Here is a 19,112-nt window from a genome sequence, read left to right on the forward strand (position 1 = left end):
TTTCTAGTAAGCTGTTATATTTCATGACAGCTTGTAAGGCTCCAGTCACATGTGGCTTCTGTTTACAAAGATAGCCACAATGTTCTGCCATGATGGCAGTGATAGCAGTGTCCCCTTACCTACTGACTTACAATAGGGTCCCTTTTCACAGGAATAGTAAAATTGAGCCTCTGACGTTGGGAATAACATACGTGAAAACCTGCCCAGAGGATGAAGACCTGGTGCCATCACAAGTACTAGAATAGTTAGGCCTCATGTAGATGCCTGGTTTTAGTGTCTAGAGTCAGAGATTTTCCCATCATTAGAATATTCCCCACTGAGCTATGCTTCCATGTGAAGAAATTGTTATCTGCTGTGTATAGCCCCTTTAAACTTCTAGGTTTTTTTTTTTTTACACCTTTATTTATGCTATATAAAGCTTCATCAAATCCTGCTACATGTCAGGTGCCCCTTATGAACCATGAGCTTACCTGCTACCACTAAATTGTGATCCTTCAGTACAAGGTCATCTCACCAGGTGCCATACATGAAGCATACAACAAGCCTCAACCACTGCATCAAGTGTTAGGCTGCATTCACACATTGCCCACACAACAGCTACCCAATTACATTGCAGTTAACATTTACAGAATGCAGCAGTTAACACTTAACAAAATGCATGCATTAACACATTGTTAACACATGCCTTAACGTTGTGTAAACAGAAAATTGTTAACAGAATCTTAACCCTTCTCTACTGTTGTATTGCTTTTCAAGACACAATGTGATGATGCGTTGATATGTGGCATTAACACTTTGAAATGCTTTACAACACCTGAGAAGAGGAGATTTGCCTGATCAGGCAAAACTCCTCTTCTCAGCTGGTGTAACGCATGTGTGAACACACCCTTAAAGGTATAAGTGGCCACATCCACATGGGTCACACATGCTTCTATTTAATCTATTCATGTTGGAGCCAACACCCTCAATGCTAAACCAAAGGTCCATTAGCATCACATGCCTAATTGTTTACTGCAGCCATATGTATCCATTCCCTGCCACCACATACCTGTACGGTCCACACAAGGCTAAATTGTGCCACTTACCTCCCTATAAAGGCCAAAGGTCAATAGCCTCACATGTCAACCGAGGGTCCACTGGTGCCCCATATGCATTATCACCCAATATTCACTGCCTCGGTACTCACCCCACCCTCCACTGGTGCTACATGACTAAACCCAGGGCCCAGTGACACTGCATGATACACCCAGGGTTACCCGGGCCACATCTCTCCATACAAGGCCAGTGACACCTCATGAAGGGCCATGCACCCATGGGTGCCCCATATGTTTTAGTCCATGCGGGATACACGAAGCTCACACAGCAATGTCACCTAATGTGAGTGGAGGGCGGCCACCTGACATGACGTGCGGCCTCCTGCGCTCCATTACCTGGCTGCCGCTCCGCTCTGCTGCTCTCTGTCACTCACGGCCGCAGTGTAGATGTGCCGGTAGCGCTCCGCCAGGGCCTTGCCGGATAGCAGCAGCTGGTAGCGGCTCCTGCAGTCAGGCCCGGAGCTGAGCTCTGGAGTGCCGGCCATGGTGAGCCGTGCGGGGCAGGACGCGGAGGCTGTGGGCGCCGGGTACAAGCCGTTGGCCCCGGATGAGGCGGCAGTGGCGGCGGCGGCGGGAGGAGGAGGGGGTGCGGTTGCTGCGCACATCATCTTGTACGTGGAGACAGACGGGGTGTGCGTGTCACTGCAGCCGCAGCATCGGGGGGTGACGGGCGGCTCCTCCGGGGACAGGGACGTGCAACCCGGCCGCTGACAGCCTTGTGCTCTCTGACAATCACCGCAATCCCCAAGTCAACCCCCGCCCCGAGCCCTTCACCATCCTCCCGCACAGGAGCGAGGGACGGCAGGTGTGCGCGGCCCGCTCCGGCCTCCTGTGCTCGGCTGCTCGTGTACACCGGCCCGGGCTCCTGCCACTCAGCTTCACCTCAGGCGCCGCACAAGTGAAAGCTGCACACTCAGTGCTGCCATCTTAGCTTCATTATCTGCCTGCTGCTATTTCTCCTCACACAGAGCATGCTGGGAGCTGACTCGTCTCTTCCTCCTAGGAACACATTGCCCCCTGCAGGACGGCGCAGTCACTGCTGCTGTCACCGGGGACTGCACAATTCATGTCACTCTTAGACGTTCTCAGCTTCCCCCTGCTCCCCCAGCATTTGTGTAGTCTGAGAGAGTAGGGGGACTGTACTAGAAATCTCCTCCTTTGACTACCTCCTGTCCAGCAGGATCTTTGTGTCTCAAGAAGTGGCATATGGATCCTGCTGGATCTTAAGAAATGTTATGGATGATCAGTCAGATAACATCAAACATGGTAACAACTGTAATCAGCAGATGTCTTAAAGGGATTTTCACGCAAAACAAGTTAGCAACCAACTTGCTGATCGGTGGGGTCTCAGTGATAAAACCCTCACAGATGATGAGGACAAGGGGTCCGATGCCCCCCATCATATCTCTTGTCACTCTGAACTGGGCAGTCTCCATCAGCTCCTATAGAGAGGTAAAAGACCAGAGGCTTCACTTTACATATCAAGAAAGCAGAGCGTGTGTATTGGTTAATTACCTTATATCCTTCCCCTCACACTTACACCCACGTTACAAAAACATGAATTACAGTAACCAATCACTTTCACCTAGGTACCTGACTTTGGGTATACAGGCGGTCCCCTATTTAAGAACACTCGACTTACATACGACCCCTAGTTACAAACGGACCTCTGGATATTGGTAATTTATTGTGCTTTAGTCAGCTGTAACGGTTATCAAATGTGTCTGTAATGAAGCTTTAGTGTTAATCCTGATTCTTATGACAACCCAACATTTTTAAAATCTGGCTGGGATTACAATGATAAAATATACAGTTCCGACTTACGTACAAAATCAACTAAAGAACAAACCTACAGACCCTATCTTGTATGTAACCCGGGGACTGCCTGTACTATACTACCTATCCTATTTTCTATGAATATGTGCATATTGTGCTTTAAAATACATTTAGCCAAATTATAAAATGTATAGGTTGCTGAAACTTTATAGGCACTAGCACTACCAAAAGTAAGGAGTTGTGTTGGTGAGGATTCAATGATACTCTAGATATACTAGATCTGGTCCTTATGTGAAGAGGATGATAAAGTTGTCTGTAATACTAAATAGAAAATAGCTCCTCTCTGTGTAGAGGCTGTTCATTTCTACAACACACTTTTGACAGTCTTGTTTCTAATTAAAAGCTACAAGATAAAAGAAGATGTGAGTTGATTATCAAAAAGGACAGGATTTCCACGGTGAAATGCTGACATGTACTTCAAGTTCAAAGATGAAGAAAAGTAAAGTGCCAGTGGCTTATGAAAACTGAAATGACTGTATATTGGAGCACCGCCGGAGAGCTGTGCCATGCTGATTACAAAAAAACAGCAAAGAAAAGTCACTTTCAAATGTTTACTTGATTTGTCATTATTAGAATGTTAAAATATAAAGTATTATTCTGGGGCAAACCGTACACATAAGCTTTAAAGGAAATCTACCATCGAAATCAATTATTATAAACCAGGGACACCTACCCATAGACTGGGGCACTGTGACTGTGGTAATCTTCTTGTATTTGTTATCCATGGCTTCCTTCTTCTAAAATAAACTCTGGTCTCTACGGGGCTGTAGCTTCACAGGCTGTTACACTGTGCAGGAGCACACCTCACACTTCCCCCTGCTCAGTCAGCAGTTCCCCCTACCTCTGCCTGCTGTAATCTTACACAATGGGGGAGGAGACATGCTTCTGCACAGTGTAACAGTCGGTTATGCTACAGCAAGGAGGGACTCTGGTAACACCCCCATGGCCCTTTAGCATAATTTAAAAGGTTGATTTTAGAAGCAAGAAGAACAAATATAAAAAGATCACGGGTGCCTGGATCTATGACTAAGAGTCCCTGGTTTAACATGTCTGATTTTGATGGTAGATTTCTTTCAAAATAATCTTATTGGTTACAGTAATTAGCTAATTAGAGGTTTCATTAAGAGAAATAATTTTTTTTTATTTCACTTTTTGCTTTTATTTTTGTCTTTTAATATAATACAGGCGTTATCCAAGTTTTTTACTGCAATTACAATCTGAGCATAGATGAGAAGCATCAATGCTCAGACATAGAGTAGCCAGGGTCAGGGCAGGCAGCAGTCAGGAAGATTAAAAGGTACAAACTCAAGGTCAAGGCCGGCAGCTGGAAATCAAGGTCAGGTCATCAGAAGCCGGATAGAGAATCGCAGTGCAGAAACTAAGTTGTACAACAAAACCAGGGTCTGGAATTTGATATTATTAGAACACACAACCGTAGGAGAATAACCTTCCAGTTACACATTAGACAATGTTGCACTGAGCCTCCCTCCAGGAGTACTTCCCAACACTAGTGGGAAACTGAATAGGTGTACTGACTTATGTGTCAGCAATGTCTATGGTAAGACCTGACTCTTATCATGGACATTAAATCCATTATTACTAAAAAGGGGAATCAATGCTTGATTGCCAAGCCTGACTGACAGAGAAGAAGCATTTAGGATAAGCATTAAGTAGGGGATGAACTTTTAGAGTGTGATTTTTGTGACCAGTGATCACAAAAAAAGGTCCCCTTGTGCCTCATGTGTATGGGACAGTGTTTGTATGTTTAGGTATTGCACCATTCATTTCTTTGACACTGGCAGTAATTGCAGAGTACAGTGCTCTGTCTGTCCCATGGAAGTAGAAGTCCCATACCCACCAGTTGCTGGTTCTGAAAGTGGTACAGGCTCCTGCAATCAGACACTTATGCCCTACCTATAGTAATCAATCACAGAGAAGTCATTTTATGATCTTGAAAAAATTATTTACTGAAATAAATATAATTTTTTTTAATTTTGTCATTGCTTAGCTAACTAGAATGTTGAAAAAAGCATAGACTAAAGGCGATGGGTTTAAAAGTACTGGATATTAAAGGTTTTCTACAAGAATATTTTTTTTTATATGGCGGGGGCTGTAAAATTAATAAACTGCTTGTATGGTTGTGGCAACCAGCCATGGCAACTACAGCCACACACCTATGAGAGCCGGAGTTTCAGGTTGTAGCAGAAGCGTGACTGAGGTCATGACAAACACAGTCCAGCGCTGATGGGTGGCGCTGCGGCTGATCAGGGAGCATGGAAAGAGGTGTGTAGGTGAGAGATAAACAGTTTATTATTTTTACTGCCCCAAGCCATATATAACATTTTTGTATTAATGACTTGCTACCAGGAGATGTTGGAGAACGGGATGGAAGGATAGTCCATATTTAAAATGGCTGTCTTAGCTACTGACTGAGCATGCCTCCATATTGCCCCATGATAACAGTAAGCAAATAATGACCATGCTTTCTAATTATATGTTTAGAGTTGCCCCTAATGACTCACAGCAGTGATTACAGTAATAAAGAGTGCGTGGATTTGTAGGGGTGTGAGAGCAGTGGTTTCCAATGTATGTAAACATGGTTGTACTATACGCTAGCCACCTCTCTACAACTTCTCTTTTATATAGTTATAATCTGGAGCATATTAATATATATTGTTTACCACAAGGTTGGAATTATATTGGTAACACGTCTATGAAAGCTCATTTATATATGAGTAAAGAAACAAGTCATCATTGTACTGTGTGATTCTGCACATCCAGGTTGTCATGGTTTCCTGATCTCCTCCAGGCTTTTTAGTGTTCCAGAGAATCCTGCCTGACACTGAAAGTGGAGGTTTGCTATAACAGATAATACAATTCAGGTCAAAAGTGTTAATTATACTGTACACCATAACACAGGACTTCATGAAATTACTCTTATACATATAGGAGAACAAAGAATCTGAGCTAAGGACAGTGTGGGATTTGATGTTGTGAAAGATGTATTCATCTGTCAACATATGTGTGAGGATAAAAAATGATAGTCCAAGGTTATTGAGAAAAATGCACAATTTATTAACTGTAGAGAGTTTAAAACATTCATATAGCTCTGGCACCAAGATCAGTATATGAATACAGCAATATGGTCAGCACATAAATCCAGCACCAAGGTCAGTGTATAAATACAGCACCAAGGTCAGTACATAAATTTAGCACCAGAACAGAACTCAGTGTATAAATACAACACAAGAACTGAGGTCATTACATAAATACAGCACCAGAACAAAGCTCAGCACAAGAATGAACCAATCTCAGAACATGTATACAACATCAGAAACAATCATAGTCAGAATGGCAAAGTTGAGATAACTGTGTCACGGCCACACCTGCGTTCCTCGGTATGGATCGCGGGCAGGGCCAGCTCCAGGTTTAAGTAGGCCCCTGGCGCCAGTGCCTCAGTGGGCCCCTTTACTATGCCTCATAAATTTGAGTCAGAGAGAGTGATCTACAGCCCACTTTTGCCCCCTTCTGTTACCCCATCATACGTTTTTCATGTAACCATGTGTTTTGCTGCTTTTAAAGCCATTTTCTTCATTGATGGAAGCGTAAGCTGCTGTGTTTACATTTTCACTTACACTTCTACTAATGAAAGAAAACTCTTTCTACGTATAAACGTATGCAGAAAACACTGTGGGCCACATTTCTCAAAAGTAGTGCACTAAGAGCAGTTTGCCTGTGGAGTGTGCAGGATGCGGCACATTATAGAATACTGCCGCACAGTCTTCATTAATCTAGTGCCCCCTGCACTTTTCGGGAAGTGTCAACTACCTTTTTTGGTGCACTGTTAACTGTGCAATGCAATTTGGTCGTGTTGCAGTAATAAATGTGGTGGAGGGTCCGACTATGCACTGGAACGCCCCTTTATGTGCAGAATTTTGTGGTGCGGTGGATACAGAGCAGCTGCCACACAAAACTGGTGCAGACACTTTCTAAATACACGTGCAAGTAGTTTCGACATTCAGACAGAAAACTGGCGCAAGCGCTTTAATATATGTGGCCCATGTGTGAACGAACCTAAGGGTTATTGTTTTTAAGGAATAGGAGGGGGTCAACAGGAAAAGAGGTAGAACAGGCGACACAAGGGTAAAATGGCAGGGGCAGAAAGTGGGCAATAATTTACACTGTAGGAGGGAGAAAATGAATGTCAGACATCAGCAGTTGTAATGACACAAACCCTTTTAGACTACACTGCAAGGATGGACTACAAAAGTAAGAGGTAGTCAGTGGCATGAGAACCCGACTGTCAGTGAGACATCTGGGTTCGGTGTTCAGCAATCAGCAAGCTGTTGGATAGAGCTGCTAATCAACCAGCTTTCAGCCCCAAAGCATCCACAGCCATGCCCTGAATGAATGTGGCTGTAATTGGCCAGACAGGACACCAATGTATAAGAGAAGGGTCCCATTCCCTGGTGCCATTAAATCCAGGAGAGAGCTAGGGAGAGGCAGCACCTGGGGGGAAGAATTAAGCTGTAATAATTTCACAATTGCCCTTTACTGGGTAGATAGGGATATGGAAAGACAAGGCTATGAGAGACAGATAGAAATTATTGCCCTTTTCAGGGCACTGTGAAAGGTGTGTTAATGAGGTAACTTTGCTACCTTACTGCATCATCATCAATGAGAGAAAATCTTGCAAAGTCCACATTTCCTCCATCTGTTTTTTGTTAAATCGGCACATTCCTAAATTGCACACTCCGTATTCACTTCATGTGTTTTTTTTTTCAGAATACCAGTGAGTTTGAACACCTAGCGTGCCTTTGACCGTGGTGAGAGAAAGGGTTGGTGATTTGCTCATTGCTCTTTTAATCCTCTAAGAGAATAACTGGGTCTGAACGCCTAGAGTGCCTTTGTGACATACACCTCAATGACATAAACAGCATTTTATTTTTTTTATTATTTCTTTGTTTATTACATTTTTTATTTTATGTTATTATTTTAATTACCTTCCCTAGCCCATTTTTGTCAGGGTGTCTACCCTGTTATTAGCCCCATTTGCAGCACAGTACCTCATACTACCACTTACTATTTTTGGGTGTTAAAATTTGGGTCCCTAGTTTTCTGGCATAGAAGCAATGAAATATTGCAAGAAATTGCGATTATTATCTTGAAAAAGTGGGACTGCCGGCAGCATGGGCTAGCACGGGGCATACCTGCTCTGTGCCTGCACACTTTCTGAAAATTGAAAAAATGTACAGCTGAATGTTTGCAGGTTTTTACACCAGGTTTTTACACCAAATACACCAGGTCGGACTGGGAGTAGTTTTGTCCACAGCCTGGCTGGAGGATGTGCAAATAATTGAAGAGGAGAGTCTCCAGCAGCCAAAAGTCCATAAAAAATCCAATATTCATAACTGAAAACTACTCATTTTCAGCCACTAATAAGGATTTTTCTATCTAAAACTGGTAATTGGGAAGGCTACACATATCCAGCTGGGTTAGGTTAAAATGTTTACAGGAATGTGATTTTAGCCATATGTTAATGTACACTAACATAATAGGTGTGGCATGTTTTTAGAAAGCCGACATACACATATTACATTAGAGATTCTGTCAAATGTTTTGCCATGGCAACTCCTCTCATAGGAAAACTGGAATTTTCAACAATTTTCTATAAGTGGTTGTAGAAATGCTGTATGAATTTCATCAGCAAGGTATTACAAAACAGCACTGTGGGTATGTGTAAGATACGGATAATATACACCAATCCACATAGGGTTGTGCTGAATTTGGTTTCATTTTGTTATTTTTGCAACTATGATTCCATTCTGTATTTGCTGTTTTTTTTTATCTCACTAGTCAAGTATGTTATGTAAATTCACAACATAATATGCAAAAATTATGCAACAATAGAATATAGACAAATGATGACAAATATTTATAATTTAAATATTTTATTACTATTAAGTATTATTGTATGATGTACAGTTTTTCTACAGATTTCTCCAGTGAATACAGAATTGTATTCACAGATGTGATTCAATATGTTGTTTAACTCCTCCTAACACTTGGGTGTTAACCACTTAAATGCATTTATTTATATAAGTAAATAAACATATTGATCTAATATACTATAGAGGACAGAGCCCAAATGTCCGAATCACCACTTTTTGCAACACATAAAAATTTTAATAAATAGTGCTCAAATAATTAAATAGTCCCCAAAATTATGGCAATGAAAACATCATCTCATTCCACAAAAATGACACCTTACACAGCTCTGTAAACTGTATGAAAAGTATGAAAACGTGCTTTAGAATATGGCAAAATGAAAAAAAACGCTTTTACTGGATTTACTAATAAAAACTCCTAATGCAAAATTCCTAATGGCCCCCCATCATTATATCTAAAAAAAAAACACTGAACCCTACTCCACCATTTCAGTTTTTTATAGTGTAACACTTTATAGAAGCTGGAGGCTTTTTTTGCAGCCTATTTGTCATTGGCAAGTGAGCACCTGCTCTATCTTTTTGTGGCTGTTACTGTGAATTCATAGGTGTGTACATGAGCCTATAGAAAGTAAAGAGGCCTCCTGCTAGCTACTGAAAAAAATGCTAACTCACAGCCCCAAAAGGAGTTTGTGTGCATGAGGCCTTAGGTTGTGTCCTACAATACAATACAATACCTTAAAACTTTTGTTGATCCCTGAGGAAATTGCAATGCACATAGCTCTGGCTTGGTATAATATGATAATGAGGGTCACAGACATAGGGGGTCATTTACTTACCCGGTCCAGTCACGATCCAGCGGCGCGTTCTCTGGCCAGGATTCGGGTCTTCCGGCGATTCACTAATGTTGTGCGCCTGATGTCCACCAGGTGTCGCTGCTGTGCTGATGTCCACCAGGTCCGCCGGAGTTCACCAATCTTTTCCCGGTGCATGTGAGTGATTGATTTTGCGTCACAATTAGTAAATGAGCCCCATAGACAAAAATACAATGAAAATTAAAACAGCAAGTTAGTCGTTGTTGGTGGGGAAAATTTTCGGGGGAGAGGAAGCAGGGAACTACTAGTCGCTACTCTCTTTATCCACTTGTTGTAGAATTCAATTGCTTTTGGTAAAAAGGAGTTATAGAACCTTGTTGTCCATCAGCTGACCTACCGATACCAGCCACTTCTCGTACTCCGCCGTTGTAGTAGTATTTGATACATCAGGTGTAATTTGTTTCTTGCGATCGACGTAAACCTGCCAAAGACTTAGCCTTTCTCTGACAATGCTTTGTCACCTTGTTGTGATTTTGGCCAGCCTCTTATGCTCCTTTTTTTTTTTTATCCACCCCAGTATCCTAATTTGAGGTTAAGTGTACCCTTTTAGGCCGGTTCCACAATTGCAAGTGTTATGCAATAAACTCGCATCACACTCGCAATGTGTGCTGCCCAGATCTCCTGGCCCGAACGCTGCAAACCGGAACTGAACTGACATGCTGAGTTCAGTTCCGATTTGCTGCCTTCAGGCCGGGAGATCCGGGCAGCATGCGTTGCGAGTGTGATGTGAGTGATGCGAGTGTGGAACGGGCCTTAGGGTTACTACCAGAATTAAGATTACAACATGGATACACTGTTGTTAGAACCGAGATTCGTACATAAAAACAGGAATAGAAACAAGATTACTACATAGAATCAGGACTTATTTTGCAGCATATGTATCACTGTAATGCTGAATGATAAATCTGGCGCAATATAAGACTGTCTCCATGTAGGTTGCCCCTTAAAAGAGAATATAACAAAGAGTCACAGCACAGAGGAGATGCTGCAAAACTGTTAGATCATGGATAATACCAGCATGCAATCTAGTGACAGATGACGCCTAGGATTAGAATATTTCTCATTTTCTTCTTCTACATGGTCACCATGTCATCTTCTTCCAGCCATTACTCGTTTCTGCATATTTGGCAAAACAAGAACTTTAGCAACTTCATTGCTCAAACTCCATACTGTTTTGCTCACAGTAGCCAATATAGGAATGGTACCTCCACAAAAGCCAATACAGTAACATAAGCCTCACATAAAATTACAATAACTTACAATAACAAAATACAATAAAATCACAGTGCCCCCACAGCAGCAAATAGTCACAGTGCCCCCCAAAGCAGCCAAGTCACAAGGCCTCCCACAATAGCCAAGTCATGATCCCCCCCACTAAGCTAAGCTCTGTCGCAATGGACATGTGATGAAGCATCTGCCTGCACTGGGTCAGGTGACAGGTCATAAACCTAGTACAGGCGGACATGTCATTACAAGTCAGCTGCGCTGCATCTCCTTTATCGCACAGGTCGCACACTGGCGGTCTGTGTAATGGAGAGCAATGGAGCACACAAACTAAAAGATCCTATGTTCTGCTGCCACAGATGACAGATGCTATGCAGTCCAGCAGCTTCCCTGTTGGATCCCACCAATGATCTGATTAAGGAGGGTTGGAGCGGGGCCCAGCTAGGCATAAGTCATGAATTGTGACAGCCGCTGCCCCCCCTGATTCAGTGCAAAGATCAGATGTAGAACAGTAGCCAATATGCTGGATCAAGGGGCCTGTGGCTGTCACAATTCAAAATCAAAGTATGTGCCCCATGGTCTATCTTTTCCTGTGTTTACGGCCATACCTTGTTAGGGAGAGAGGAGTGGTGAGGAACACTCATTCCCCTGCCTCTCCAACATGTGGCAGTATGCTTGCTCGGGCTACGACTGGGCAAGCATACATCAGTGTGTAAGAGGCATAAGTCTGATGAATAACACCATTGATAGCTGATGGGGTGGGGAGAGCTTGACTACAGTGCTAAACTCTCTACCTCCATGACTCCATTCAGTCATATTAGAGCCATATCTCCTGAACCCTGGCACCTAGAAACATAGTATATATGTCATTTTAAACACAGGAATCTCCCCTTTAATGTATGTGTATTGTGTATGGAAGCTTAACAGAACCGGAGATATCGACCCTTAAGGTTGTACTAAAAAAATATTCCCGATTGTAACTTTAATTCGTAACAGTAAAGTTATACTGATTTTACCAAATTATTATATGTGATTCGGCCTTTGAACGCAAATAGAACAATGTCTACTTTGTGCTGCTCGAACTATTTATTCCAAAGTTAGGCCTTTTGTGTTCTGAAAGTGTTTGTCAAAAATCTTTCTCACTAGAGGTGAAGTGGGTGGAAACTAATGTCTATCTGTCCATGCCCTCAAGCTGAGGCCCGGTAGCTTGCCCACAGATCCCATGATGCCTTGTGTTCTCTCTGAAAGTAATTGAGCATTAAATAACTTTTGTTTCCCACAAGTAAATCCACTGAACAGCTCCCTATTACATTTATAATAGGGAGCTGCAGTCCAGCCAGTCACCCCATTCCACACCACTTTTAACCTGATTGTATCGGGTTAAAGGGGGCATGGTGAGCTGGTTAGGGGGGTGGTTAAGTGATCCATAGGCTCACAGATGGGAGCTGACTCCCGTCATTCGTGTAAAAGAGCCGGCTCGTTCACGAACGACACATCACTAATTCCAGAAGCAGAGGAGAGTGCAGCACCTGTCTGTGCTGCACAAGCCAGTGTGACACTACCAGGAAGCAGAGGTGTCTTAGGCCAGCTGCCTAACACATTGGTCAAGTCAGGAATCTAAGCCCCAGAGCAGAGGTCCACTGGCTCCATCTACCAGCCCAGCCTGAAGATATTACTAGGCCGCGAATAACCCTTCCTGCATACCAGCTATCTCCTACCAGCTTTCCAGCCTGGTGAACCTTCTGTTAATGTTAGGCCTTCAAATAAAGAATAGTGAGTCAATTTGCACAACGTGCCTCCATGTGATCCCTGGATCAGGCTGCTTCACTATCACGGGGTGCCCATCCTTCACCCAGAGATTCCTCTACACACCTCACGGCTTTCCCCAGGGAGAAACCTCCTGCATCAGCCTCTTCATCTATAATAAAGACTCTCCTGTTTAATATGACACTAGAATTGTATTTCCACGTGGAAGGGTTCAGAAGATATAGGCATTTGAAGCAAGCCCCCGCCTCTGGCCTGTCAGCCCAAGGCATAATATAGAAGAAGCTGCTGGAGACTTTCACTTTCACTTTGCAGAAGTACATGTGCAACACCCCTGCCAATGTATAGGCAAGGGGACAGTTGTGAATAAGGCCCTCTACCTTGAAAATGGCTATATAGAGATAGCTGAAACGTTGTATCTTTTTCCACTGGTGAAATAAATACCACTATTGAACTTGGATTGCTGCTTCCCTGTTGTTGGATTTACATACGCAAGTGTCTTTTGAGCCAGATTCCCTGAAGCGTGCACCCACACGGATCTTAATCCAATATACCACTGTGCCACTCCTTCAGCTTTTTCTCTACTTTGTGCCTAAGGCCCTCTACCTGTTAGAACCCATCCAGTGAGTCTGATCAACTCATTAAGGGGGGATGCAGGAAGACTCAGGTAATTAGCAGCTGTAGATTCTGCCTGAACAGGCAATGGTTAATTGGGTGTGAGTTCCAACCAATTGTGTTTCACAATGTACACTGGAATGCGATTGGAGAGTTAGCCATTACCTGACCAGGATGATAAAACCCGTGGACAGGGAGCAGATCTCTTTGAACCCAGCTCTACCTAGAGAGCAGATCCTCTTGCCAGCAGACAGAGTGAAGAGACCATCAGGGCTGACACTTAGCTAATCGTAGGACCAGAGTCAGGAGTCTATGAGCTTTCACAATTGGACACAGCTCCATCCCAGCCTGCATCTACTACCAGGCTGGTGAACCATTCCTGAGAACTCCTCTCTATGACCACTCCAGTAACCCCAATCTGCTGTCAGACCGTTTAGACCCGTTGCCTGCTTTTGTTCAATAAAGAACCGTGAGTTATTTTGCACAATGTTGCCTCCGACGGATCCCTGGATACGGCTACCAAGGGCTCCCCATCCATTACCCAGGGACATATCTTACAGACACTAAGGGGTTTCCCCAGGGGGAACCAGTAAATCAGCCTCTCCATCCATATTTCTTGCACACACCACCTGCTTCAGACCTGCCAGGCTGTGGGACAGCCCTCCGGTCCCCATACAAAGCACCGTGATATAAGCGTGCCCTAGGCTGTAACTGTCAGCCACTCCGGTATTCTGGGCCCCAGCTGCCTCCACCAAAGAAAAGGCTAGGCCCCGGTGGGGGATTTTGCACATGCACCCTCTGCAACTGTAGCTGAACCTGGGAAAGGGTGATGAATTAATGATGTATATATTTATAACATATTTTGGTAAAAGTTACTACTTATTTAAAAAACTTTACTTTGAAAAAGGACAAAAAATTGAATTTTTCACATTTGTAGTCAATTCTTGGCAAATTTTATAGAGAAAAAAATTATCAAGTTAAAGTCACACATGTCATGAAAAAAAACAAAGTAAAAATTGTTATGATATGTAAAACGTGTCCAGAAAGTCAAAAATTGACCTGGACATTCAGGCACCAACGATCATCAGTCACTAAGGAGTTATAGAAAATGTTATGTGATTTACCAAAAAAACAAAGTGCAGCATGTATATATTTTCAGCCGTCTTATAACTCTAAATAAACTCCAGTGTGTCTTAATTAAAGAAAATAGAGCACATTTGTGTGCAATTTCTTCTCTTTTGTGAGACTCAGAAGTTTGTTAGTGAAAATTAGTGAACAAACAGCATTGTGAAAACAAATGGACACACAAAGCAGCTAAATGATCTTTTAAAAAGGGTACTGATATGCTCTGTTTAATAATGGATCAGTCATTCGGGGGCCTTAAAATAATGGTCATGGATACTAATCCATTAAGGGTGCGGTCACACGTTGCGTTTAAAAAACGCATTGGAATAGCTGAAGAGTGATTTGCCTAATTTAACAGCTGTTAACACTTGCGTTTACAAAACGCAAATATTAACAAATGAGTTAACAATGTGTTAACGGTTGCGTTTCGTAAACACACGTGTTAACAGCTGTTTAATTAGGCAAATCAATCTTCAGCTATTGCAGTGCGTTTTTAAACACATGCATTAAACGCAACGTGTGACCGCACCCTAAAAAGTAGTTTGTTCAGTGCAGCCATGTGAGGACCATTCAACGAGCAGCACATGGACAGCCTTAAAACTGATCATATGTTAAAAATGGTTTGTTACTCTCCAGTGAGTGCTATTTCTCTTGCCAGGTCTGAAACATGACTTCCATCAGTCATATGGTTTCATTACAGGTGAATCCAATTAAAGTAAATGTAACTGAGCTGTAATAACAAATACAACCCCTGTACTTACACATACATTGTATGACACTGTGCTTAGTAAGAAGTAAAGAGACCACAGATCCTACCTTAAAATCAATGTAATATTGCATAATGGAAACGTTATTTGAAAAAATAAAAGTTTTATTTAGTATATTGTTTTAAACTAGTATCCTTATAGATCTTTTACATTTTTATCAAGTGGACTATTTTTATGAGTCATATCATGGTATATATAACAAACCAAAGCCCCAAGTCCTTAATTCATGTAAGTACAATATACTGAGAACACAGGCAATATGCTGTCTTATCAAATGCAGCAAATGCAGAGTTGAGGCAGTGACTTCATTAGTAAAGAGTGTTATTTACTGCATTAATTAGTACATACAGCTTTTGCAGATGTGTGGTCTATGAAACAGCTTAATAACTGCTGTGCTTCAATTTGCTTATACACTTCTTGACAATTTTTTTTATTTTTATTTCATTTATTGTATTACTCTGTGACTACATATAATAACATAGTATAAACTATAGGTTAAACAAAACCTACCAGCAAAATCAAGCATGGATAAACCAGGCACTGTGACTGGATATTATATTTGTTATTCCTGGCCTTCTATCTAAAATCAACTTTTTAAATTATTTTAATGAGCCTGGAGGGCTCCTGGGGTATTATTAGAGTTCCTTTGTGCGGAAAATACACAGGCGTTTACAATGTGCAGTAGCAATCTGCAGCACGGAGTCCTTCGGGCTAATTTGCATAATTATAAAAGTTGATTTTAGAAGGATGGAGGTCATTGATAACAAAAATAAGAAGATTACCACACAAGTGCCTGGATCTATGAGGAGGTGTCCTTAGTTTATCAAGATAGATTTTGATGGTAGATTTCATTTAAAGAACATTGAAATAACAAATTAAACTGGCATTCAAAATTTGTAAAACAAGCCAAAATAAGCAAATTTAACAGCACTTTGCATGCTTTCCAACTAAAGGATTCCTGGATATCATTATATCCAAGGGATAAGTATTTCACCTTTTACTCCCACCCTCATGGGGTTTACTCAGGAACACTCTAGCCCTAATATATGAAGCTGAAATTGATAACAATGTATTTTCTCACCACGATTTGGTTTCCTTTACCTTGCAATTATCCTCCTAGTGCTAGACCTAGAGTATAGTGACTAAATGAAAGCCTCCTTCAATGATCCCCCCACCCCACTATATTTCTGAACTCACTTTCTTCACCCATTCTTACATACACCGTAAATGTGTTATTTATATTTTGCTGACTGTACGTAGCCCATGAGATGCAATTCTGACTACTACCATTGCATGTTGTTGAACAGTTCTTTTTATGCAAATGAGCAATTTAGTGCACCAAGGGTGTGTACATGAGGTCCAGTGCACCTTTGCTTGTGCACTGTCAGTACTTACTTTCAACCAATCAGCCATGAGTAACGGTGTTTGGATCCCTTTATAAAACTAGACGAGGAAATGTTTTACTATTCCTGGTTATCCAAAAGTGAAGAATTAAAAAATATTTTTTTAAAAAGTGTCTGGTAATATACACTCACCGGCCACTTTATTAGGTACACCATGCTAGTAACGGGTTGGACCCCCTTTTGCCTTCAGAACTGCCTCAATTCTTTGTGGCATAGATCCACCAAGGTGCTGGAAGCATTCCTCAGAGATTTTGGTCCATATTGACATGATGGCATCACACAGTTGCCGCGGATTTGTCGGCTGCACATCCATGATGCGAATCTCCCGTTCCACCACATCCCAAAGATGCTCTTTTGGATTGAGATCTGGTGACTGTGGAGGCCATTTGAGTACAGTGAACTCATTGTCATGTTCAAGAAAGCAGTCTGAGATGATTCCAGCTTTATGACATGGTGCATTATCCTGCTGAAAGTAGGCATCAGATGTTGGGTACATTGTGGTCATAAAGGGATGGACATGGTCAGCAACAATACTCAGGTAGGCTGTGGCGTTGCAACGATGCTCAATTGGTACCAAGGGGCCCAAAGAGTGCCAAGAAAATATTCCCCACACCATGACACCACCACCACCAGCCTGAACCGTTGATACAAGGCAGGATGGATCCATGCTTCCATGTTGTTGACGCCAAATTCTGACCCTACCATCCGAATGTCGCAGCAGAAATCGAGACTCATCAGACCAGGCAACGTTTTTCCAATCTTCTACTGTCCAATTTCGATGAGCTTGTGCAAATTGTAGCCTCAGTTTCCTGTTCTTAGCTGAAAGGAGTGGCAACCGGTGTGGTCTTCTGCTGCTGTAGCCCATCTGCCTCAAAGTTCGACGTACTGTGCGTTCAGAGATGCTCTTCTGCCTACCTTGGTTGTAACGGGTGGCGATTTGAGTCGCTGTTGCCTTTCTATGAGCTCGAACCAGTCTGCCCATTCTCCTCTGACCTCTGGCATCAACAAGGCATTTCCGCCCACAGAACTGCCTCTCACTGGATGTTTTTTCTTTTTCGGACCATTCTCTGTAAACCCTAGAGATGGTTGTGCGTGAAAATCCCAGTAGATCAGCAGTTTCTGAAATACTCAGACCAGCCCTTCTGGCACCAACAACCATGCCACGTTCAAAGGCACTCAAATCACCTTTCTTCCCCATACTGATGCTCGGTTTGAACTGCAGGAGATTGTCTTGACCATGTATACATGCCTAAATGCACTGAGTTGCCGCCATGGGATTGGTTGATTAGAAAATAAGTGTTAACGAGCAGTTGGACAGGTGTACCTAATAAAGTGGCCGGTGAGTGTAAATGGTAAATGGCCTGCCATTTCACTGGTTTAAATTATTGACATGCCCTTAAAGTAACTAACTTTTAGGCAGACTTTATGAGACCCCAGAAACTTTTTGTTTCAAGTTTATTAACACCAAGCTGAAAAGTAGGATTTTAAATTTATCATGTCAAATTATGCTAACAATGACTAATACTTATTGACAAATATTGATAAATGTAAAAAAGCTAGAAAAAGTTATGACCTACTGGATAAGAGGTCATTATTCTCCTTCAATATCTCACACCAGACTGCCTCTTAGTCTAATAAATTGGCGTCAGTGCATTACTTGCATTGTAGAAAATGAAATGGAATATTAACTAAGCATTCTGCAACTCAACCCCCAGAACATGGAAAGCAGCAGAGAAGTAATACATTAACAGGACACTAACGTGAAACAAAATATTTGATCAATTGCCTCTGTAGCCACTATACTTTAATCGCAATAAAATTCTCTGTAGATGCATAAAAATAAGGTTATATTACAAAGTAACAAGCTCGATGTATTCTGGGCTTAGAAATTATGTTACTTATTAAATTATACATAGGCTGTTACAAATAATCATATACATTATGTACAGAATACAGTTATATAAAGGGAAACTGTCAGCAGATTTGACTTTGTAGCACTATAGACTGTAAGGTTTGCGCTGCAGAGAGATTTGTATTGTGTGCTGTGGGTTGTTAGTAGCAGCCAAACTTTGAAAATGCATTTATATATTTAAATTTTTGTTTATTTATTTAATATAAATAGGAGGATTTTATTTTACAACATGGATAAAATGCACTTATATTTCAGGATTGTTGCTGGACATTAAAATGTTTGGGGTGTGTGTGTGTGGGGTTCTCATATGGTGTGGGATTTAAAACAGAAGCATGTTACAACAGTGACTCATAGCAGAGCAGAAGAGCAGTACGTGCTTTAAGATTTCACACACTAGTGTACCAGGGTGCTCCAAGTTCAGCAACAACCTTGGAATATAAATAACATTTTTCACAGTTCTGCTGCTACAACTATAAGCACAAATGATTGTAACAATAGTGTAAGTGATGCACTAATGCAATAGAGAGGTCACCTTATATATAACAAATGTGT

At 41.9% G+C, this 19,112-nt stretch overlaps 1 protein-coding gene across 22 annotated transcripts in view; it reads right to left on the bottom strand.

The window, feature by feature from the left end:
- MYCBP2 (MYC binding protein 2) overlaps positions 1-1,702 on the bottom strand; it is a 119,635-nt gene extending 117,933 nt beyond the window's left edge. For all 22 annotated transcript variants that reach the window (XM_072135393.1, XM_072135394.1, XM_072135376.1 and 19 more), the window contains exon 1: positions 1,431-1,702. In XM_072135393.1, coding sequence (XP_071991494.1) covers positions 1,431-1,702 — 272 coding nt within the window. The remainder of the gene's footprint in view (positions 1-1,430) is intronic.
- Between the last annotated feature and the right edge of the window lie 17,410 nt (positions 1,703-19,112).

This window comes from Engystomops pustulosus, chromosome 2 (assembly GCF_040894005.1).
Source record: "Engystomops pustulosus chromosome 2, aEngPut4.maternal, whole genome shotgun sequence".
NCBI lineage: Eukaryota > Metazoa > Chordata > Amphibia > Anura > Leptodactylidae > Engystomops > Engystomops pustulosus.